At 42.6% G+C, this 24728-nt stretch overlaps 1 protein-coding gene across 10 annotated transcripts in view; it reads left to right on the top strand.

The window, feature by feature from the left end:
* DISP1 (dispatched RND transporter family member 1) overlaps positions 1 to 24728 on the top strand; it is a 429672-nt gene that overhangs the window by 378710 nt on the left and 26234 nt on the right. For 9 of the 10 annotated variants that reach the window (XM_029593118.1, XM_029593122.1, XM_029593125.1 and 6 more), the window contains 2 exons: positions 2176 to 2205; positions 20761 to 20884. In XM_029593118.1, the coding sequence (XP_029448978.1) occupies positions 2176 to 2205; positions 20761 to 20884 (154 nt within the window). The remainder of the gene's footprint in view (positions 1 to 2175; positions 2206 to 20760; positions 20885 to 24728) is intronic. The other variant, XM_029593119.1, reaches the window with a different exon arrangement.

Below are 24728 nucleotides of genomic sequence, written 5' to 3'. Positions count from 1 at the left end.
AGGTAAGACAGTGACAATAAAAGAGAAATCAGGTAGGAAGGGTGCAGACTGTGCAATAAATAGTGGGAGCTGCTGGCTCAGCAAACCACAAAATGGGTGGCGTGCACCAATCTCTACCCCTCGCCCTCCCTCCCATCCTCTCTGCTGTTCCTCGTTTGTTTCTCTCCTTTTCCCTTCCTTAACTCTCTCTCCTTCTCTCCATTCTGCCAGGAGCTGCACTGTAACAAAAAATAATAATTTAGAAAGATAAAATTACATAGCAACTTTGAACGGTTAATTTACATGGGAACTTTGAGAAATAACATTTAACGTGTGATTTGGAGAGGATAGATAGAGAGGTGGGGTGGCACAGAGGATTAAATATGTACAGTTACTTTACAAGGGGAACCTCAGGGGTGGTTGGTGGAGGACTGGGGAAGATTGATTTCTGAGCAGGGGTGGGTCCGGCTACTGATATGGCTCATTTTCGGGTAGAGGTGAGGTGCGCTATTTTGGAGTTGGGGACGGTGAGGAGCCCGGAGTCCATGGATCTAAGGTTTCTATGGGAATATGGCAGAGTTTAACCAGTCCATCTTATTGTTCATTTTTGTATGGTTGAGGGTTAGGGTTTTATATTGGATTCTTTGGCTGATGGGTAGCCACTGTAGTTCTTTGCGGGTGGGGGTGATGTGGTTGTATTTTTTAATGTTAGTGATGGATCTAGCAGCGGCGTTTTGTAGTACTTGTAGTGGTCTGATGGTGGCTTCGGGGAGGCCAAGGAGTAGAGTATTGCAGTAGTTGAGTTTGGAGAAGAGTATTGTTTGGAGGACGGTTCGGTAGTCTTGGGCATGAAGAAGGGGTTTGAGTTTTTTTTAGGGTTTGCAGTTTAAAGAATCCGTCTTTGATCATTGTGGAGATGTGATGTTTGAAGTTTAGCTCGTTATCAGTGGTTACTCCTAGGTTCTTCATAGCCCTCTATTTTAGGTCTCTCAGATAGTTTGATAATTTTATGGTGCTTCACTTGTCAAAAATATATATATTGTAATATTTAAGAGCAAGGAAATTGCTGGTATTGCAGCTATTTCAGTTTTGCTGTATTCGTAGCTGTCACACTATACAGAGCTGCAGGAAGTGCACATGAAGATCAAATACAGAGGAGAGGGTAGTGGAGACACTAATTGCTTTGCCGTAGTAATCAACATAGAAAAGTTTGAAACCTTGGAAACAAGTGACTATAGCAGTCTGCTGAGGGAAAATAGTCTGCAAAGTGAATAAATTCTGTGTGGTATTGTATAAGATTCTCGTACCAGTGTTACCACCTGAAATCTATGTCATTAGGCGAAAGCTCCTTTTAGGTGCTCGCTCCTGCTGTTATGGTGGTGGATGCAGGGGGCAGATCTACTAATAAGTAGAGTAGGGAAGTGCCCATGGGCATCTGCCTCAGTAGGGCGCCCGCCCTGTTGTGCGAGTCGTTTGTATCATACTATCAGCTGCAGTGCCATCTTGTGTGCGGGTGGGGAGGCGGAGGACCGCCGGCTGGCCACTTACGTAAGGGCAGCCGGAAGTATAAATCCGCTGCTGGATGGCTACACGGAATAACCTCACCACAAGAAGGTGAAAGCAAAACCGAAACTGGAATTTATTAATGGCCTGGGTTAGACGCAGTGTGGAACTCTGCTTGTGCTGGTGAAGGCAGACATCAAGTAGGGTGCGGGGCACTGCATTGCAGAAGGTGAGGGAAAGGGGAGCGAGGATGGGCCTCCGACATCTTTGTGTGCATGCTTTTATTTTCTGAGTGTAAGGACATGAAGTTACTGCTGTGGGCAGATCCTGATCACATCACTATATTTAAAGTTATGAATATTGTACAAAAACTGAGGAGGGGCTTAAAGAATGAGATGTTTAAAAATAGGAGTTGGAGCCATAAATAAGTATTTGTATTATTTTTTTTTCAAGTGACATAAGTTGATATTTTGAAGATGTAAGCTAATACCACTGCTTCAAAGGACCAGTGAATTTTGATTGGAAGATTTCACAAGAAACTTTTTATTGTCCATTTTCTCTCTTAACCTACTCATCTGTTTATCCACACAGAGAGATCTGCATGGAAAGATATACTTTGTGCATTTGAAGATATGCTTCCTATATCTCTATTGACTCTGCGTATATTTTTCTTTTGTTTTTGTTTTTTTTCAGACCAGCAAGACCTTTCAAGTTACCCAGAAGGTAAGGGTGCAGCACTTCCCTCGCTGAAGCAGCAGCCATTCTGCTTTCCTGAATGCCGCTGAGTATGCAGTCTGCTTTTCAGAGCTCGCATGTCCTGTGCCATTCCACGCGAAGGACTTCTTGAACTAATCGTGCTCTAGGCTTGAACAGGATGTGTTCTGTAGAACATTTATAACTTTCTGTCAGTGCCATGATATTGACACATACATGTGGGTCATACTTGGTAAATAAGGTTAAAAGAACTCATTTCTTGAGGTTTTGCAGCAAGCATAAAAATGGCACAGAATGATGGAAAAGCAAGCAAGTTGTCGCCGGTTGGTTTATTTTTCCTCCAGAGCCAGTCTGTTAGCTCTGCAGCTCCATGGATTCGGACTGAAATATATTTGTAGCGGAAATAAAATGGTTGAGACAAAAAAAAAAAAAGGGATGAAAGTTGCAAAACCACATATTTGCTAATCCATGAAAGATAAACAGGCCAGTGGAGCGCACTGTTAGCCCAGGTTTGGACGCGCGTTTTCGGCGCGCTAGCTTTACCCCTTATACAGTAAGGGGTAATAGCCCGTCGAAAACACGCGTCCAACCCCCCCCGAAACTAATAGGGCCTGCAACATGCAAATGCATGTTGCAGGCCCTATTAGTTATTCCCACGTGATACAGAAATTAACGCCTGCCGGCGCCGGGGAAGTGTACAGAAAAGCAGAAAAAACTGCTTTTCTGTACACCCTCCGAATTAATATCATAGCCATATTAAGTTGGAGGCCCCAAAAGTTTAAAAAAAAAAAAAGTAAAAATTTAAAATAAAATTTAAAATTGGCCCACGGTTCGGAAGAGGGACGCTCAATTATGCCGGCGTCTGTTTTCTGAACCCGTGGCAGTCAGCGAGTTTGAGAACCAACGCCGGCAAAATTGAGCATCGGCTGTCAAACCTGCTGACAGCTGCCGCTCCTGTCAAAAAGGAGGCGCTAGGGACGCGCTAGTGTCCCTAGCGCCTCCTTTTACCGCAGGCCGTAATTTGCATAGGCCACCCTCCTGAAACGCGCGTCCAGGAGAGTGGCCTGTGCGCGCGCCGGGAGAGCGGGCACTCGCCAGCTCTCCCACGCGTTTTTCTGAATCGGCCTGACTGTGATTAGGAAGCTACAGAATGACAATCTGAGGGAAGATAACCAATCTTTTTCTTAACCCTTCATTTCAGTATTGCCCACCAAAAGAAGCGTGTAGTGGTTAAATCAATGAGTTGAGCACTCATTTCCCAAGCTCGCACGCCTTATGACCTTGGGCAAGTCACTTTGATTCCCACTGCCTCAAGTACGACTTAGATTATAAGCTCTTTGGAGAAGTAATATATTGTGCCTGAATTACTGATAATGCTTACAATCCGAGTTAAAAAAGCATTACCGGCTGTTTACTTCTATTATATACCTATTTCTAGACAATTTTAACAATTTAAACAATTTGTTGCCAGAGGATGTGGTTAGTGCAGTTATGTAGCTGGGTTTAAAAAAGATTTGGATAAGTTCATGGAAGAGAAGTCCATTAACTGCTATTAATCAAGATGTCTTAGAGAATAGCCACTGCTATTACTGGCATCAGTAACATGGGATCTTCTTAATGTTTTGGGACTTGTCAGGTACTTGTAACCTGGATTGGCCACCGTGGGAAACAGGATGCTGGGCTTGATGGACCCTTGGTCTGACCCAGTATGGCATGTTCTTATGTACAAGAAGAGATTTCTTACCTATTTTTTTCCTGTTCATTCAGGCTGACCTCTTGCTCGTCACTATTGTCGAGAATTTCAGAGCACAGAGGTCTGCAGACAAAGCCCATCAGAACGTTAGAGACCCATCCGGGAGGGAGCAGCTGCTACTCAGTGTATGTCAGCAAACTAATCGCAGACAATAACTTTTTGATCTGAAAAGTTATTTCTGTCTGCAAAGAGCGTCTGATGCTGTACTCTAGTGATATATGTTCACTGCTGGCATTTCAACATTAATTGCCTTATAGCTAGCTGTGTCGAAATACTGTGTTAAGTGTGTTATAGAAGCTGTTGGAAACAACTGGGCAGATTAAATGACAAGAGAAAGCATAAGAGCCTGTGAAATGTAAGACGAGCTAGGAAAGGGAAGAGAGAAGAGGAAATCACGTCATAGCGTCAGTACACCATGCTGCTTACCAAACATTGTTTGGGATGTGCAGGAAATGGACTGTTAAGAAGGGATGTGGATTCATTTGACGATGCCACGTAGTTATGCAAACTGCAAGGGCCGCCACTATTGCTGGCTGAAGAATTCCACCGTAAGAAAATTAAGGAAGATGAAGAGGCGAGGAGAACTGATTCAGAGGAAGAATCTCCTTTGTTAGGACTGTATGCAGAAAGGGGATCACGCTGGGAGGAAGTCGAAGGTCCCGCAGGAAATTCTTGCAATAGCAGTGGATTAAGAAAGAGATCTCGGTTTTCCAGCAGACACAGCCAGCTTTACTTTGAGTCCATCTTGCATGCTGTGCTCTCTGAAGAACAGAGGAGCTAATTTGCTAGAACGAGAAAGTGGTTTATGAACGTCAGTAACAAAAAAAGACAGTAGTCTCTTCTTGGGGGGTGACTGTAGCAGATTCCCAGCATAGCCAATAGCTGGCACAGGGGGCTGAAGAGGCTGTAGGCTATCAGAACTATAATAATCTTTTTGGAAAGAGTCTAAATTCCCTTAATAAACTCTTGCGGGTATTGTTGATCTGATAGTCTTTAAAGGCATGAGCCATATCAGATGAATGGTAGCAGTTGCAGAGTTGCTAATTTTATGAAAATAAAGGTTAACAAAAACCAAAAATATATATGAAACAATATTCTTATTAATTTTGTGTCAGTTGAATCTATAAAGCATAGATTTCCCAAATATATTAATAGTGGCTTCCTTCAGTTCAGTATCAGATTAGTGTCTGTTTCTGTTCTACTCATTTGTGCAATAGCACGGATTTGTAGTTAGAAGCACATGCAGAGTACTTTGACATAGGAAAGAAACCCGTCTTATAAAAAGCCAAATGGTGTAGCTTTGCTAGTTAAACTTACAACTGTGGCATCCTGAATGGAAAGGGTGCGCTTTCTGTAAAAGTGAGTCTGACCAAATCATCTGCCATATTTGAAATTAAAAGAGCTCAAAACAAGGTGATTGAATCCAACTGTTCCTTCGGCTGGAAATGTTCGTAGCCTAAAGTGTTTAGCAGTAAAACAAAGGCCTCCCTGCTACGCATAGGCAGTAACACAAAAAGTGCAAGTGTTCAGTAAGTGAACCCAACGGCTAGTGAAGGGCGGCAGGCATTGGGTCACTGCGCCCAGTTTAACCCGGATATTTGGGATTTTCAAATGAAGTCTCCTCTCACTTTAACAAACTGAAATCTCACCCCTGAAGGCTGGTTTACATCACTTATCATAGCAATCACCACGAACCCTCTTTGTAAAGAGCAGATTGGCATTGAAATGTTTCTTGTTTTTTGCGAGAACGTCCGCAGCTGTGTTAGGAGGACTGATGTGGCCTGAGAGCAACTCGCATATGAATATCTGAAAATTTCCCTCATTCAGCTCTTACCATAAACTCAGCTCTGTTGCAACTTTAAAAATGTTAAGAATGGACTTGCTGACTTCTTGGTAGTTGTAGCTCCAGGCAAGTGTGTAGCACTGCTTCATAATTCATAATAAATTCTTTTTTGACCTGGCAGTTTCCTCTTGCTCTTTTGTAATTCCAGCTCCATCGGAACCAGGGCTGGGATCTGGCACCATGAGTCTTTCATTCACAACTACCCAGGGATTTTTCCCTGTTTTATATCCCTGCCGACGTGCATGGTCTGCTCATTGCAGTGATGCTCGTGGGCCGGGGGCCCAGAATCCAGCCAACAGGGGTCTCCCTTAAACAAGGACCATGGCTCTCTATACCCTGAGTGCTGCAAACACTGCCTCTGCAGCATCCGCAGCCAACCCGCAGAGCGGAAGCCCCAGCCCAGGGACCCTTCTACAATGCCAGGGTGCACAGCTCTTACAAGATTAATTTCCATAATTCTGTAATGCATCATTGCAACTAGTAAAGGAGAACTGTATACTTCTCCTCAAAATACCTTCCTTACTTTTGAAAATAACATTGTGCCATCTGAGCCCAGTTTCCCAAAAAGGAACGATTCTTCTGTAGTAGTCCGTGCTGGCCCGGATTTCGACATAGGCAACTGCCTAAGGTGCCAAATACGCAGATCAAAGAGGAGCCTGCCTCTGTGTCTTTAGGGTCATGTGCTAGCCCAGCTTCAAAAGGGGCACTGCTACTGCACTCTGCCTATGGGCGACAAAATCTCAAATCCAGCCCTGAGTCCGTGGCAGATTTAGGTTTTTACCGCCCCTAAGCACTGCTGGTGCAGTGTCTCCCCCCCCCCCCCCCCCACATCCAGGAGGTCGGACACCAGGGAGCCGAAGGTTTAAGGCATTGCCCCCACAGCTCAGGTTTAGATTCTGCAGAAAGAATTTGAAAATTTGGAAGTGCATTGGCAAATATTTCCATCTTTTATATTACATTATAAAAACAAAATTGTTTTTCAACCTTGCTTATGTCTATTTTCTTTATACTGGGTAAGGAAAAGGGGGTCTAATGTATCAGCACAGGAAGGAGATCTCTGGGATGGGGAGAGGAGGAGGACTGGGAATGGGTTGAGAAGGAGAAAGGATTGGAGAGAGACTAGGGATGAGAAGGATGGGAGATATGGAAGATAAGAGGGAGAGGATCAGGAATCAGAGATGGAAGGGAGAGGGAGGGAGGATCAGGCGCTGTGGGGGGTAGGTTCCAGGATCTGGGTAAGAAGGAAGGTAGGCAGGCTGCAGGATAATGGGGGATAGAATCCAAGATGAAGGGAGGGAGAATCCAAATAGTAGTATTGGGGGGGGGGGGGGGGGAATAGAAAGGAGGTGTCCCTGTTAAACTGTTACAGGTGTTGACTTCTAGGCTGATGTCACCTTCTGGCTGATTGTTGCATTTCCTGTCTCTGTTGTACTTTAAGCTTGTGTTGCTTGCTGGGTAATACAAATTGGCACCTGTTCACTAGCTGCTTTCAATTGTCTCTGTTTCTAGTTATGAAACACCCACCTTCACCTGGTCTTGCTTCCCCTTACATCCCCATCTCCTCTCTAACCTCCCACCAAAGCTGGCATGCTCGCTCACACACACACACACACACACACACAGAGTCCTCTTTCTCATACACAGACATGCACCTCCCAGCCGAGCTCCTCTCTCAGCATCTCCTAACCCCCAGTGATCTCCCTCTCAGCACCTCCTGTCCTTACCAAAATGATCCTCTCTTACTCTCTCACTACCTCTTTACCACCCCCCACTCCCATGATCTCCTTCTCACCCCCAGCTGATGCTTCTATCACTGGTCACTTCAGCTGATCCAGACCAGCAAGAGCAGAGCAATGATGGTGAGGGAAGGAAGGGGCTGGATTGGGGAGCAGATCATTTTTTTTCTTCTTCTGCTCTGTCCCCTCCTGTCCTCTGAACTCTGTTATGCAGAAGTTCGTTCCCTTATTTTTGCTTTAATTCCTGTTGATCCTAACTTTCCCATACTGCAGCACTCTTCATTTTTATTAATCTTTGGAACATATTTTCACATTTATAGGGATGTGAAAGAATTCACTAGAAGATGTTTTGAATCTGGTTTCTGGTAAAGGCTATTTCCTGATGGAGCTAGAAATCATCATTGAAGTGCCCCTTTAGGTTTTACTTATGCAATACTCTGCAAATCATTAATACTCCCTGTACGGATGTTGGCTGGAAGTGCAAAGTTCGGAAGCTACTCAATAAATCAATAGTGAACACTTAGGTAGAGTTACCTGGCATTTGCTGTTCATGATTTGTTAGAAAATAAAAAGTAATCATCATTACCAGACGTGGGCCAGAAAGAAAAGCTCTGTTTATAAATAAGCCAGCAACAATCACAGAAACAGAATAAGCTCCTGGAAACCCAAATCTAAATTATGCAACAACCTTGATAATGGTATAATTACTTTTCAACAGAAGCAAATCCTTAACAGGCAGTGATGGGAATAATATTGAAGGGTCTGTGTGACCATAATGCTTAAAATGCCTGATAGCTGCATGAGGCAATGAATTTTAAACAATGTTCAGTTTTCAATATTTAATGCAACACTTTAGGATGCTGTCTAGCCAATGAGGAGAAAATAATTTTGTTGATCAGGGTCATCATTGGCAAGATGCATAATGTCTCACTAAAATATGAATCCACTGAGATACCAATATTTTACTTTATGTTCATGCTTATTGCTTCTTTTGAAGAGTAAATATGGCACAATAAAATAGAAATGCTTCTATTTTAGTAGGTGTCCTCTGAAGAGACTGCAATTGATATTGAAAAGTGCTTTAACAGCACGGAATAAGTAAAAACTGTCAATCAGTTTGCAATCCCTGCATTCTACTACAGTTTTGGAATTTTACACTGAACTGATGAAGATCTCAGACAGTTGGATGGAAGTACAAGAAAATTTCTCCATCTGCACCAAGTAATCTACAAGAATCAGTACATTCCAAGAGCTGAAGGTGGTATGGGCCTTATAGAAATAGATTACATAGCTAGAACTACTGTTACAGGGATCAAAGCCTACCTTGCAGCATCAGCAGATCCAAATACTCAAAAATTGTTGAAGTATGAAAGTGAACAGCCAAAATCGGTCTCTGTCCTTAAGCCTAGACAGTTTCAATGAAAGTAGAAGAAAATCCAAACGATTGCCAAAGTGGTTTAACAGTGAGGTGAAAGAGGCAATTAAGGCCAAAAAGGCATCTTTCAAAAAAAATGGAAAGTACACTCAAATGAGGAAAATAGGGAGGAGCAAAAGCACTTAAGTTACATGCAAAAAAGTAATTAAACATGCTAAGAGAGAATTTGAAAAGAAGTTTGCTAGAGAGGTAAAAACAAGTAATAACTTTTCAAGTACATTTGAAGCAAAAAGCCTGTGGAGTCAGTTGAACAGCTAGATGACAGGGGTCTCAGGGAGGACAAGGAAACAGCAAAAAAAGTAAATTAATTCTTTGTTTCTGTCTTTATTGAGGAGGATGGTCTTGTCATACTCATACCAGAAACATTTTTTGATGGTGATTACTCTGAGCAACTAAACAAAATCATAGATTGACAGACTAAAGAATAATAAATCACCAGAACTGGATAAGTATTCATCCCAGTGTTCTGAAGGAACCAAAACATTAAGTTACATTCCTGATTCTGATGATTTGCAACCTATCATTTAAAACATCAACAGTACCTGAAGATTGGAAGGTGGCCAGTGTGAGCCAGTTTTTAAAAAGGGCTCCAAGGCTGATCCAGGAAACTATAGACCGGTGAGCTTGATGTCTGTGCTAGGCAAAATGGTAGAAGCTAGTTTTAAAAACAAAATTATGGGGTTTAAAAGAATGACAGAGGATCCAAGATGGAGGCAGGCTGAATGCTACATGTGTGCTCCTACTCCCTAGACCTCGTCTTTTCTCTTTGATTTACTACTACTTGTCTTATGAGCCTCAAGAGGAAAGATAGACAAGGGGCAGTTTAAACTGCTCCTTAGGTGATGCCAATTTTGGGGCCTATGGATACCCATATTCTTCGAGGCGCTCTATTGCTGGATGTTGAGCCATGGTGTGTTCAGGAGGGAAGCGTTGCCTCCATCTTCCTCAGGCTTTTCAGCATCACTGAGCGATTAGGACATCCCCAATGGATCCCGCCACGATCAGAGGATTTTATTTATTTATTTAATCATTTTTGTATACTGGCCTTCCTCACTGGATATCAAGTCGGTTAACAATATAATAACTAAAATTCAATAGATAAAAATACAACATAATTACAATAGATCCACTCTGCTGAGAGGAAAGATGCCGAGGGATGATGTTGAGGCTGCGACTTCCAGCATGGACTAAGTGGATGGTAACATCATTCCCGCAGCATTTCCTCGTTGTGTTTCTGAGCTTCCAGATAGGGAGCAGGGATGGAGTAGAGAAGCGAGTGCAGACCTTAGGAAGTGCTCCTGTTTCTACTTCTTTTGCTGCTTCCTCTCAAGATGGCCAAGAAACGTTTTCTTTGGTAAGAACGTAGAATTTACTTTGGAAGCCATATGGGATGCAATAGAAGGGCTGGGTAAAGTGGTTATTTCTCAGATAATGCCTTTGACTGAGAAGACTTTTGCATTGGAAAATCTGTGGAAATGGCCAGTTCAGAAATATTGTCTCAAGTGACTGAGTTAAACATCGTGGAGCTTGTACAGGACTCTTTAGCTAAAGATAGTTATTTTGTCTAACAGACTGGAGAATATTGAGAATCCTCTTAGAAGGAAAAACTTGAGATTTATCAACGTCCCTAAGTGGTCACAGCAGTTTGCTAAAGACTTATTTAAGCATTATTTATATTTAATGGAAATACTCAAAGTTCCTGAACCAGCAATGCCACCATTTTCAAAGATATATTATCTTCCTCCTGTCAGGAAAGGATTTCAGGAACTTTCTCCTATATCTGACAATACTCTAAATGCTGCAGCATTATTAAGAGTTTTCAGATAACGTCTTAGCCCAGTCCACTGCCTTGATAGTCTCATTGGCATTAGAACCTGAAAGGGACTGGCTTTAGAGGTTATATTTTAGGCATCGTGCTGACCTGTTTTTGCAACATAGCCTTAACAAACACAAAAAAAGCATGAGTAGTTCTTGCCGATGAGATCTATGGTCCTACAGTTAGGTGCTGTGGTTTGGTTTTTTCCCCCATTCCTCTGTAAATGTGGTATAACGTATAAAGGAAAATCAAATGTTTTTATTATGAACCTTCTCAGTTGACTCTTTTTCCCTAGTGATAAGATTCCATAATCATTTTCTCCATTATTGCCAATGTCCTCATTGTAGAAGGCCTTGAAGTGCTGCTGCCTTTGTGGTGTTTTCAAGTTTTGTTATATTTCTTGTGGGATTGCGTATTTGATCCCTCATTATTGAGGACTTAGTTAGAGCTTTACTATTTATTTATCTGTTAGTTTTGTTCTAATAATGATTTTTATGTCAGTTGAGTTCTGCATTTCTATTTCAAGATGCATTTTGATGATGTAATATAAAAGAATAGAGTTAAAAAATAAAATAAAAATTACTGACCACATAGACCTGGTTTAATGGGGGAAGGTCAATAAAAAAAAAAAAAAAGGTACAGAGAAGGGCGACAAAATTATAAAGGGGGATGGGAAAGTTCCCTTATAGAGAAAGGGTAAGCAGAGCTCTGTAGGGCTCTTTTAGCTTGGAGAAGAGATGACTGAGAAGGGATATTGATTGAGATTTATAAAATCACGAGTGGGGTGCAACAGGTAAATAGGGAACAGTTATTTACCCTTTCAAATAACACTAGGACTAGGGGACACCATGAAACTGGCAACCAGCAGATTTAAAACAAATTGTAGGAAGCATTTTTTTTTTCACTCGGCGCACAATCAAGCTATGGAGTCTCGCCAGAAGATATGGTCAAAACAACTAACACAGACATAGTAAGATAGTAATGACGGCAGAGGACGACCAAATGGTCCATCCAGTCTGCCCAGCAGGCTTTTTATGGTAGTATCTGTCACGCCTTGCAGGTTACCCCAGGTTTTTCTTAAGGTAGTAACTGCCGCTCAGTGCAGTTATCCCCAAGCCTTATGATAACCCAAGAGAAATTTACTGCTAGCAAGAATTTTACTGGGTAATGAGCCTCCTTGAAAATTCATGCAGAGCTGCTTCTTCATGCTTTGCTTATGGACTTGACCGCAGAAGCAGCCCTGTGCCTTTTCTCTTATGTCTTTGTGTCAGTATCATCAGTGGGGTTCAAAAAAGGGTTGGATAAGGTCCTGAGGGAGGAAAAATCCATAAATAGTTACGAGCCAGACAGACTTGGGAAAGCCGGCGCTTATCCCCGAGAGTGAGATGCAAGAAATAGATAAACTATTTGGGGATTGGCTGGGTACTTGTGACCCGGAATGGCCACGGTCAGAGACCCAGCATGGCACTTCTTATGCTCTTATATTCTTATGAATAGAAGGAATGAGGAATTAACCATTACACTTGGGGAAAAAGGCAACGGAATTTGCAAGAATGTAGCAACTCACTTGAGGCAGCCCTATCATGCTATGCCAGTACTATTTGACCTCCACTGGCTTCCAGTCCAGTGGAGGATCAAGCACTAACTCGTATGCAATAATGGAATGTAAACACGAATCAACCAACCTCAAACCCTCTCTCACTAATTCCTGCTGAATATTTATCATACTATTACCATTCACAACTGTGTCATATTTATTCATTTGATTACCTATGTACCGTTTTATAGTCTTATTTTTTCACTTGCTATTCTAATGTATCAATAGGCTGAAATGTAAATATTGTGCTGTTCAATTTCTCCCCTTCCATCCCAAGTTTATTTTCCTTGTTTTTTGTAACTTTCCCTCTCCCTTTTTCTGATTCACTGTATTTAAAGTTCAAGGTTCTTATTGAAAATATTGTTTTTTACGTTACGCTTTACACTCCTTGTTATTTGTAAACCGGGTTGATGTGATGCCTATCATGAAACTCGGTATAACAAAAACAATAAATAAATATAAAATTGCTATACTCGTTCGGAAGCTGCTCTCCCTGGAATCCATAATGCTGAGTATCTACAATCCACAAGAGCCCTCCAATCAAGTCAGAGGGGCCTGCTAGATGTTCCCTCTGACAAACTTGCCCGTTTGGTCGAGAGAAGGGAAAGAGCCTGCTCAGAGGCAGCACCCATCTTTTGGAATTCCCTTCCAATGGAGATGTCAGATGGCTTGTGCAAAGGCTTTTAAAGCATTTTTTAAAATGTTCTTATGCAGACGGGCATATTCCTAAGCAATGTTCCCTCTAAGGACTGGGTTGCTGTTTGCCAAACTTTTTGCTTGTGAGCAAATATTTTGGGTATCATTACCTTGTGAGCCCTACTTTCTTTGATGCAAAAAGCCTATCTATTTTATGCTCACAGCAACCCAATCCTTAGAGGGAACATTGGAGCAGCATGCACACAGCATTTTTTACATACACACATTTGCATATTCACTCTCATACTCTTTCTCACACATATATTTATTTATTTATTTATTTAAAAGGTTTTATATACCGACAACAGTTTACAGATAACTTAAAACCATGGTATAATTAGGCATATCCTTTACAAAGAACATAGAACAGTCAAAATAACAAGCAGAAAACTGAATAAATGGTTGTTGGGTTCGAAATGGGGGTAACAAAAGTTGGGAGAGGAGGATAAATAACAGTAACAAAGAGGAAACGCTATGTACAGGTTCAACAAATACATTCAATGCGATTAATGAGCAAAGGAGTTGGTAAGCAAATACACACACATACTCATTCTCATGCCTCTCATTCACTGCCCAGACTGTCATACACATGCACACTCATTCAGTACTCCTTCTTTTCCACACTCACCTCAGTAACTGCAAACCCTTCACTGCCAAACACTTTGAGAAGCAACACAAACTCCTGCAAAAAAAGACACCTAGAAACTTGTCATACCATACCAGCACTATCTCAGGACTCAAACAGCAGCCTTCTTATGTATGACACGGCAGCAATGCAAACACACGCTCGCCCACATGAATGCACACAGCACAGTACTTTCCTTGCAACACGGAAGGTACCCCTTCTCTTTCTTCTCCTCCCATGCCTCTGACATCACTCAATGTAACATTTCTTCTGTGCTGGAAGCTGCTAATTTGTTTGGTATCCAGTGGTCATGCGCTCTACTAATTTTCCTGTAAGGCAGGTGGCCAACTCTGGTCCTTGAGAGCCATAAACAGGCCAGGTTTTCAAGATATCCACAATGAATATGCATGAGAGAGATTTGCAGGCACTGCCTCCATTGTACACAAATCTATCTCATGCATTTTTATTGTGAATATCCTGAAAACCAGGCCTGTTTATGGCTCTTGAGACCTGGAGTTGGCTACCCCTGCCGAAAGGTAACACATCTAAGGTGCCCTTGAGCTACAGGCATTGGAATGTTTTGGTCTATGAACAGAACAGATGAAAGCACTGAAAAAGAAAATGTGGCATAGAAGGAACAGCATCATGTGAAAGTCTTCCAGTGTAAAGAAAGAAAAAAATACAAATAATCATCCATAGCAACAATAAAACTCTTCAGCTGCTCCACCGGCATGTCTAACAGATTAGGAACCACTTTATTTGTTCTAAAGTGGATATCTTATTGCAGAGTTTGACAGCTGTAACAAACAGAAGATAAGATTTAATTTGGACGGCAAGGCTCCAATGTGTTGTGACCAAAGTTTTGTATAGTGAGAGGAACAGGGAGAGGCCACATGTGCTAACCAGGCGCAAACAAAAGCAATGGGTCCTTCTTTTTTCCGTCGATAAGCAGGCTGAATTAGCCATGCTATTTGGGTGACATCATCATGATGGCACTCTGGCGGACATCCACGTCTCCAAGCTAAAGTTTTTGAGCTGCTGTGCCTGCATGGTGCTTCTCGCATGAAGCACGAGCCCGGTCTCTTCAGCGAGTTTTTTTTCCATGCTCAGGCATGGATGTCTCTCGATCTCTTTACATTCTTATCTCTTTTTTTTTCAATTGCATTAACGATTCCTCAAACCGCACTTCTCAGTGCTATGATGTAGAATCCAAAAATCCAGGGTTTAAGTACTATCAGAGTGGACACATAATGTCTGTCACTGATGACCATAATTACTGCTACTTTTGCCTAGGTCCAGACCATGACCAAGCAAAATGTAGGGACTTGTGGCCAGATGCCTCCTAGGGCAAGAGACAGAGCAATGAAGATCGCTAGCTTCTGGGAATGGGAAGGTGCTTTGTTGTCAGGCAATTATGCGCCCTCTCCGAGGTGCATAATTGCCTGACAACAAAGGCACATTCATTCCTTCCCAGGACCCAATTCGATGTCACATGAGGTAAGAGCCTAGGGGTAAGAAATACACGATTCCTCCAGGGGTAGAGGTCACCTCAGCACCTAAAAAACCTAAATCAGCTCCTATTTCAAAAGCTCCTGAAAAAGAGGTGTAAAAAGTGCCATCGGAGCATAGGCGCCAGATTAAAGAACATGATGCGATGGAACCATCGAAGAAAGTGTTGGAAAAGAAGCACGCCGATTCACGCATTGCATAGACGCGGCCGTCAGCGCATGACACATTGACTTGCACCCTGATGCACGACACATCAAAATGATGCATGGAGCATTGGTGCATCCTTCGACATGGCCGCAACTCTCAACATACGAAGCACCTGTGCCAAGACCAGCCAAGTTCTGTGCATTGACACAGACTAATCGTTCTAAGTTCGTTGCAGTCTCCACAAAGCACTCTACCAAGCATGCGACACAAAAAAGCAAACACTCAACTGACAGAGTCAATTCACACTAATCTCTGATCCTCTCAACTGATCCCTTCCAGGAGATTCTTTCTCAGCCTCCCTGGTATCACCTCCTCCTATACTGATTAGCTCTAGATCAGCAACCTCACCTGAGGCTCAATCCATATGTTGTGGCTTGTCATCCCATTCACACCTACAATGCTTTATTCTTCAGAAGGATCTTTTACCAAAAGCTAGACTTCCTGTCCAAGAATGGGGTTCGTGGAAGCCGCAAATGTCTACTGAAATTTTAACTGCGGGACTTCACTCTCAGGGAAGACACTTCCTGTCTCCTCAGGAAGAACGACACCATAGGAAATCTGATCCACAGGCCATTTGATCTCAACAAGCCATAAACCAGATCTCCTCTATCATTAAGCATCTGTTCTCAACGTTGCATCCACAAACTTCTCCTCCACACCTTCCCAGTCCAAGTGGAGATGCAAATCCACCATCCAATCTTTCTTCTCCTGGGAAGCAACCATCTTCAGTTCCGGAGGATCAGTTTCATACAGTCCAACACTCTTCAATAGTCAGTGACTATGGTTCTCCATGCAATTACTCTCCACAAGATCATTCCCCGGACAGCTCAACGGCAATTCCCTTCGATCCCCCAGAGGAGCCTTCAGACCATTCCTCTCCTCCAGAGGATCTCACTTACTCATAATTTGTGGAAAAATTGGGCAATCTATTGGGAGTAGAGGTCCATAAGGTCCCTGACCCTTGAGAAGTGTTTGGGTTACTAAAGATTCTAGATGTGCCAGCTGAACCATCAGCTCTTCCATCACATAAGCTGCTGGACTCAGACTCCTCAGTCAATTCTTCCAGCCTCCAGGAAATTAGATTTAAAGTTTAGACTACAAAAGTCTGCTACATACGGTATTGTTTAGCTTCCTCACCAATCAGTTGTTGTGGAGTCTGCGATGAAACAGGCAAAGAAGTCTAGACTGCATGCTTCTAGTCCTCTGTTGAAAGAGCCTAAAATCCTAGATGACTATGCCAAGAAAAGTTTTCAGAACACACTGTTAATGTCAAGAATTCAACAGCACCAGTTTTATATGGTGCAGTATCTCCACGAGACCTTACAACTGATGAAGCCATTTTTACGCTCTGAATCAGGCCAACCGGTTACACCTTAGCTAGTCTGTGACCTGCAGGAAGGTCTATGCCACCTCCTCAGGGCAGTATATGAATCCTTTGAAACTTCCTCCAGAATATCAACTACTGCTATAGCAGCTCGTCGAACGGCCAGGCTGCACTCTAGCTTGATCAGAGAAGATGTACACGAGAAGCTAGCAAATCTTCCATGCTTGCCAAACAACTGGTTCAGTGAGAAGCTTATGGATAATGTGGCCCAATTAAAAAAAACACAGAACGTCTCTTTCAGCAGTTTCTGACTCTCACTCTTCAGGATGCTAATATCAGCAGTATAGGAAACCATACCATAACCAGCGGAAACCATACAAATATTTTTCGCCTTACAGACCACAGCAGTTTCAACCATCTAGCAATCATGTATCCAGCCTCAACCAGCTCCAGCTAGAAACTGTCCAAGGGTTAGAAAACAACAAAAGCTGTCCTAGACCTCACTTCAAAAATCTCCATCGTCTTTTTAAAGAATGCCGAGCCGCAGCCTCATCTTCCAGTGGAGGGTAGGATATCATCTTTTGCCACGCAATGGAGTCACATCACCTCGGACCAGTGGGTCCTTCAGATTGTCTGCAAGGGTTATCATCTGAATTTCTCTCCTCTTCCACGACTTATAATCCGTTTCAAGGATTCTTCTCAGTCACTTCTTCTGGAACAGGAGATATGTACCCTTCTACATCAAAAGGCCATTCAAGTGGTGCCCAAGCACCAGATAAATATGGGTTACTACTCCCAATACTTCCTCATTCCCAAATGCTCAGGGGGTCTCCGCCCAATTCTGGATCTACGCTCCCTAAAGGAATATCTTCGGAAAGAGAAATTTAAGATGACTTCCCTCAAACTAGTACTCCCTTTCATTCAGGAGAATGATTGGATGTGCTCATTAGACCTCAAAGACACTTACACCCACATTCCAATGCACCCCTCCTGTTGACAATTCCTGTGCTTCCAAGTGAATTCCAGACACTACCAATACAAAGTTCTACCCTTTGGTCTATCCTCTGCTCCCAGAGTCTTTACCACGTGTCTGGCTGTGACTCGCTAAGGCGTCAGGGGATCCACCTATTTCCTTATCTGGATGATTGGTTGATAGTTTCGACCAAACATCTGTGTCACCATCTAGAATTTACAATCTCCTGCCTGGAGTCCCTGGGATTCCTAATGAGCTACGAGAAATCGGTACTCAAACCGACTCAGATTTTGCAATTATAAGAGCCAGAATAGACTCGATCCAATCTCAAGCTTTCCTTCCTCAAGAAAGGATCGATTGTCTTCATCATCTCTGTAGGGACTTGCTCCTCAGTTCAAGGATCATGGCCCGTCAAGTACTAGTATTGCAAGGTCATATGGCAGCAGCTATCCACGTAGTATCTCACACTCATCTTCACATGTGCCATCTACAATGGGGAGTAAAAGCACAATGGACCCACTATTTTCAACTAATGTCCAATCAGATAACCGTATCAAACTCCATGAAGAAGGATATTCATTGGTTAAATCCAGAAGTCCTAACCATCAGATCACCTCTTTGAGATCCCATCCACAGTCTCATATTAACCACAGATGCTTCCACTTAGGGTTGGGGAGTGCATCTACTCCATTACAAGATACAGAATCAGTGGTCGAAAGTCGAACTTGCTTACCAAATAAATCTTTTGGAACTCAGGGCCATGAAATATGCTTTAATGACCTTTATACATCTACGAAGTCATACTGTCATGATTCACACAAACAGTCAAGTTGCCATGTTATATGTAAACAAGCAGAGAGGGTCAGGTTCCTGGGTTCTCTGCAGAGAGGCAGTATGGATCTGGGAATGGGCCCTCAACAATTCAATAACATTGAGAGCCACATACTTACCGGGAATAGCGAACAACTTAGCCATCCATCTCAGCAAACTGTTTCATTCCCACAAATGGTCTTTCAACCCATCAGTAGCAGACCAGATCTTTCTACACTTGGGTCGGCCTTGGATAGAACTTTTTTGCCACAGAACAAAACTGGAAGATTCCTCAGTTTTATTCCGTATGCCCATGCCATCTCAGAAGGACACAAGATGCCTTCCTAATATTGTGGTCGCCAGGTCTCCTTTGTGTTTCCTCTAATTCCTCTCATCTCTAGCACAGTTCAGAAAATGATACGAGACAAAACTCGTATGATACTCATAGCACTCACTTGGCCAAGACAACCCTGGTTTGCTTATCTGGTGCAGTACTCTAAGACCGATCCTTTAGATCTCAAGCAAAACGCAGATCTCCTGACTCAAGAGGCAGGATCTCTTCTGCACCCTCTTCACTCCTCCCTCCCTCCACCTGACGGCCTGGATGTTGAACACAAGGCTTTACAAACCTTAACACTTTCAGCAGATATCCAGAGAATTATCAGAGCAGTAAGGAAGCCATCAACCATACATAATTATTCCTTTAAATGGAAAAGATATGCCGACTGTTGTCAGTCGAAACATTAGCCCTTTCCCATCCACACCCACAGAAATCCTTTCCTGCTTACTACATCTGTCTGACGCGGGGTTAGCAACATCATCAATTAAAGTTCATCTAAGTGCTATTGCTGCTTATCACGAAAGGATCAAAGACTCTTCAGTAACTTCTCATCAGTTAGTTACATGTTTTATGAAAGGACTTTTTAAACTTCATCCTCCAATCTGCAAACCTCCAGTGCCCTGGTATTTGAATGTGGTCTTATCAGTTCTAATGAGAGCCCCTTTCGAACCACTTCAGTCTGTGCATTTGAAGTATCTCACTTAGAAAGTGGTTTTTCTCATAGCAATCACCTCAGCCCAAAGAGTCAGTGAGCTGTAGGCATTAGTTCACTTTTCTCCCTACTTGCAATTTTACCACAACAAAGTCGTACCCAAGACTCATCCCAATTTTCTGCCTAAATATTTTCAGCTTTTCACATTAATTAAGACATTTCATTACCCATCTTCTTTCCCAAACCTCACAGGAACAGAAGAGAATCTCTGCTCCATACTTTAGACTATGAAAGGGTTTTGGCTTACTATAAATAAAGAACTCAGCTTCACTGTTGAGCCTCACAATTGTTTGTCTCATTAAACCCTAACTCGCTAGGAGTAGCAGTTTCAAAGAGAACAATCTCCAACTGGATCACGAATTGCATTCAGTTCTGTCACTCCTCAGCAGAACTACCCTTATCCACTTCAGTCACTGCTCATCAGGTGCGGGCCACAGCATCCTCTGTGGCGCATCTCCGTAATGTTTCTATAGAGGACATCTGTAAAGCGGCTACTTGGTCATCAGTACACACCTTTACTGCCTTGACCAACTATCAGCTTCAGATAGTGGTCTGGGAAGAGCAGTTTTATCAAGTGTGCTTGGCCGATGAGACATGTCCATGGGGAAGTAGGGAAAAAAAAAGACTCAATCATATTGTCTAAACACCAGCTGACCTCATTATACAAAGTTTTCTTTTGGGCGTGGGACTCCCATATAGCCTAGCTAATTCAGCCTGCTTATTGACGGAAAAGAAGCAAGTTTGCTTACTGTAAACGGTGAATTCCGTAGATAGCAGGATGAATTAGCCATGCGTGTACCCTCCCTGGACATGTCTCCTGTCCCAGATTTTCCATCTTTCTGCTGTTAGCTTTCTCACTAACTGAAGAGACCAGGCTCGCACTTCACGCAGGAAGCACCGCTCAGGCGCGGCAGTTCAAAAACTTTAGCTTGGAGACGCGGATGTCCGCCAGAGCGCCGTCGTGATGACATCACCCAAATAGCATGGCTAATTTATCCTGCTATCTTCGGGAAACGCCGTTTACGGTAAGCAAATATGCTTCTTTTCTGCTCTGGGATTCTTTTCAAACTGAAGCTCGGTATTCCTGCTGGCTTGCTGTTTCAGTTGATGCATCTTTTGCTAACTGAACAATGAATTTGTTGTAATGGTGTCATCCTGCATTTCATACGATCTCCTTTCTTTTTGTAGCTACGCGGCGCTGATAGCAGACTGGCCTGTGGTGGTTCTGGGCATGTGCACGGTGTTAATAGTGGTCTGTGCGCTGGTGGGAATTTTAGTGCCAGACCTTCCCGACTTCTCCAATCCACTGCTGGTAAGTGACTGCAGCCAGTACTGCCTAACCTAGAAAATGTTTTTTGTTTTTTGTTTTTTTAATCTACAAATACTGGTGATGGCTTTTTAGGACCGGAGGTGTTAACGGGGATTTCTGTTTCTCTGAAGACCAGCAGTTCACTGAGCCACATACATGGATCACGTAACTGTGCTCAGAGATGAATGAATGGATTCTTCTAGAGATTTCTCGAAAGGGCAAATGCCTTTCATTGCCATGTGCGGTAGTTCCTGTGCAGACTTAGCTCTGCAGTTCCCCTTGGTTTGGTTTTTTTTTTGTCTGCCAAAACGGTCATTGAGCTCTTTCGTCCCCAGTTTTGTAGAGCATGAGAAGCTGATCTTTTTCTCCAAGCTCTTTTGCCTAAAACACCCCATATTGCCCTACTTAGTTTTTTAGGGGCATTTCCAAAGTTTTGTTTTCCTTCTGAACCTGCCCATATTTTTTTATTTCAGCACAGCTGCACCAGCAAGCAACCCAGCCACATTTTTTTTCATCTTTTCAGATGGCCTTTTCTATGGGAGTGAAGTAGCCCAGTGGTTAGAGCAGCGAGCTGCGAACCAGGGAAGCCAGGGTTCAAATCTCATTGCTTCTCCTTGTGACCTTGGGCAAGTTACTTTATTCTTCATTGCCTCAGGCACAAACTAGCAGGTGCATTTACTAAGCTGCAATAAGGGTATAACACATGTAAAACAGCATTTATCATGTGATATTACCCATATTGTGACAATATTTGCAATAGTATACATTTTTTCCCCAAAAATCTGCCCCCTATTAAAATTAGTTTCTTTGAATGCATAAAATTTACTGATGCTTGCAAAACAGCTAATGCAGGGGTGGCCAACTCCAATCCTTGGGAGCTGCAAACAGGCCAAGTTTTTAGGATATCCACAATGAATATGCATGAGAAAGATTTGCATACAAAGGAGGCTATGCATGCAGATCTATCTCATGCATATACATTGTGGCTATCCTGTGATCTTGGTCTCTTTGTGGCTCTCGAGGACCAGAATTAGCACCCTTGAGCTAATCATAGATGATCCTATGCAAATACAATAATGTGGTTTACCTAAAAAATAAAAAAAAAAAAGCCAGCTGTATTATTGTAATGCAAACTCAGGAGTTGTAGATAAAAGATCCTGGGGGCATCAGGACATTAACATACATCCCAATGTCTCCAGATTGCTTCTTAAAGAACCACACTGTCCAAAAAAATACCCCCATCCCAAAGTGTAAAATGCCCCGGGGGTGATAGGGGCAAAGACTGGTCAGCACCATTTTGGAAAACAGCATCAACCAGCCTGGAGTTAGAGGGTGGTCCAGGCTGCCACTGGACCACTAGAGATGACGTCTTAAGGTATAGGGAGGGTCCAGGGAGTGGGAGGAGCTCAGGGACCCCCTAGACCACAAGGATGTGGAAAGGTATAGAGGGGCCACTAGACATCAGGAATTTTGTTCTTTGGAAGGGGAGGGTCTGGGTTAGAAGGTGAGGGTGTGTGTGGGGGGGGGGGGGGGGGGGGGGGGGGTTTGAACCAAAGGAAGTGATTTTATTCAAAGGGGAAGAGTTTGAGAAGGGGGCGGGCTGTTTCCACACACCATTAAAAGGAGTTTTTTCTTTTTTTTTAAACTGTGGGACTGTCTCAACAGGTGGCGGGACATTTTACATTTTGGGAGGGTGCTTATATTTGTGCCATATATCCCTTTAACAAATTGGCAGCCCCAGGCAAAAGGTTTTCCTGCAATATTTTTTTATCACTGTTTTTTTTTCCCGTGATAAAAAAATAACGCAGGAAAATGACTATAATATTTTGTTGAGGAGAGGCCAAATATCACAAGAACTCTACTGCAATATTTCGCCCCTCCCATGGCATAAATTTGCAGTATAGTAAATTTTTCCCTTATATTGTAAGCCCTCCCCTCAAGGGTGCCTGAATGTAATCTGCTTTGAAGTGCTGAAAATGGAATATAAATCTAAACAAACAAGGAGGAAAAATGTCTTCATTTGATTTTGCCTCGTCAGCTTTCCTGACTATCCAAGAAGCAGGCCAGTAGCTTCATGTTCTGTCACAAGTGCAAACATGGGATGTCTATTACAGACCATCATATAGTTCTTTACAAGTGTCTGGGACAAGGTTACAATGCCTCTGCCTGTAACATGAACACAAAGATGTCACCCAGAGCAATTCGTATAGGCGTCAAGCTTTCCTTGTCAGTGAACTTTCCAGCTCTTCAGAGCTGATATTTATTTATTTTTGCATTTATATTCCACTTGTCCTAAAAACGTTCAGAGCAGATATTGAAGGCTTATCCCAAGGAGCTGCACCAACTGCTGGTGTGAAAATCACTTAGAAGAGTCCCTCAACCCCTTCTTTTCCTCAGTGCAAGGGTATTACCCAACAATCAAGAGAAATCTCACAACCGATGATCAAGCCAAATCTTGGTCTCTGAGTAATTGAGGAAGGAGCCAAAGAATGTTGGTACCAATCTTGAATGCACAGGCATGAGAGCCAGGAGATTCTCCACTATCCAAAGCAGCCACATCTGTAGGTAAACTCTGCCTCCCAGGCTCAGGCAGTGCCACATCAATCTCTAGAGGTACCCTCCAGAGCTTTCAACAGTGACCTCAGTTAGCTATGGAGGATGCCTACTCTCCTACAAGACCAACCCCAATATTGTCAGCCCTCTTCCATACAGAGTTGGAATCGAGATTCACTGACGTGTTTGCTTGACACATTAGATGTGTAAAGCTCCAATAGTGGAGCATTTTGACTCTTCTTGGTTTGTTGAATAATAAATTATTGGATAGCCCAGAGTCACCATGGATCAGTGCCTTACTAAAGATCTATGTAGCTTCTAGAATGTTAAGTTCTCAAACTAGGCTGCTCACAGTTCCCCCACTGAAACCTGCATGGCTTTGAGACCAGAGAACTTGCTCTCCCTGTTGCTGTAGTTCTGCTTTGGAACTCCCTTCAAAGAATCTCCATCTTACCCATTGTTTAAAATCCATCTCTTCCAAATGGCGTTTGCCTCCGGACCCCTCGTCATCCATAGTCTGTTTCTTTTCAGTTTTCCCTCAGATATTTTGTGATTCACGTTTTTATAAATTTGGTCTTCTATGATGCTAGCTCACAGGCAATGATGTATTTTTTTTTTTACTGGCTATTTATTATTTTTACTGATTTTATGTCTGCTTTTGTAGTCTGTTTTACTGTGTAAGTTTTGCTTTTGCATTGTTAGCCATCTTGAACTTTGTCTAGGCAATATATAAATTATTTAAATAAATCCATCAAAGCAAAACTGTTTTGATTATTTTGGCAAATCCTATGGATAAAAACTATTCGTGTGGTTTGCCAACATGCAGGCAGTTTGATTATTGCCTCCTTAATTTCTACATTTTAGGGTATTTTCTTTGTGACTTTTAAAGATTTTTCCTTCCTTTTCGGCTCTTCTTTCTCCTCTCTGAAGTATTCTCCAAGTCACCTATATTTTGCTGAACATTTTTAATATCTTCTGCATTTCTTTCCTATCTCCTCTTCTCCACATCTTTTTCCCTCCTTATCCATCTCCTTCTGTCCTTTCTCCATTGCACTTCTTTTCCTTATGTCCTTCTCTCTTATTTTTGACTCTCATTTTCCTTTTGCTCCTTTGTTCATCCATCTCAATTTGGGCTGGGATCTGGCACCATGAATCGTCATTTACAGCTACCCAGGGATTTTACTCCCCTCTCAACTTCCCTCCCAAATGGTGTTTTAATCCAATTATTGGAGCAATAGACTTAGGCCAGGGGTCATGCATGAGGATTCCTTCAAGAACCCTGTAATCATGGGCC

This window comes from Rhinatrema bivittatum, chromosome 3 (assembly GCF_901001135.1).
Source record: "Rhinatrema bivittatum chromosome 3, aRhiBiv1.1, whole genome shotgun sequence".
NCBI classification, from domain to species: Eukaryota; Metazoa; Chordata; class Amphibia; order Gymnophiona; family Rhinatrematidae; genus Rhinatrema; species Rhinatrema bivittatum.
This window is presented reverse-complemented; position numbering and strand designations above follow the sequence as displayed.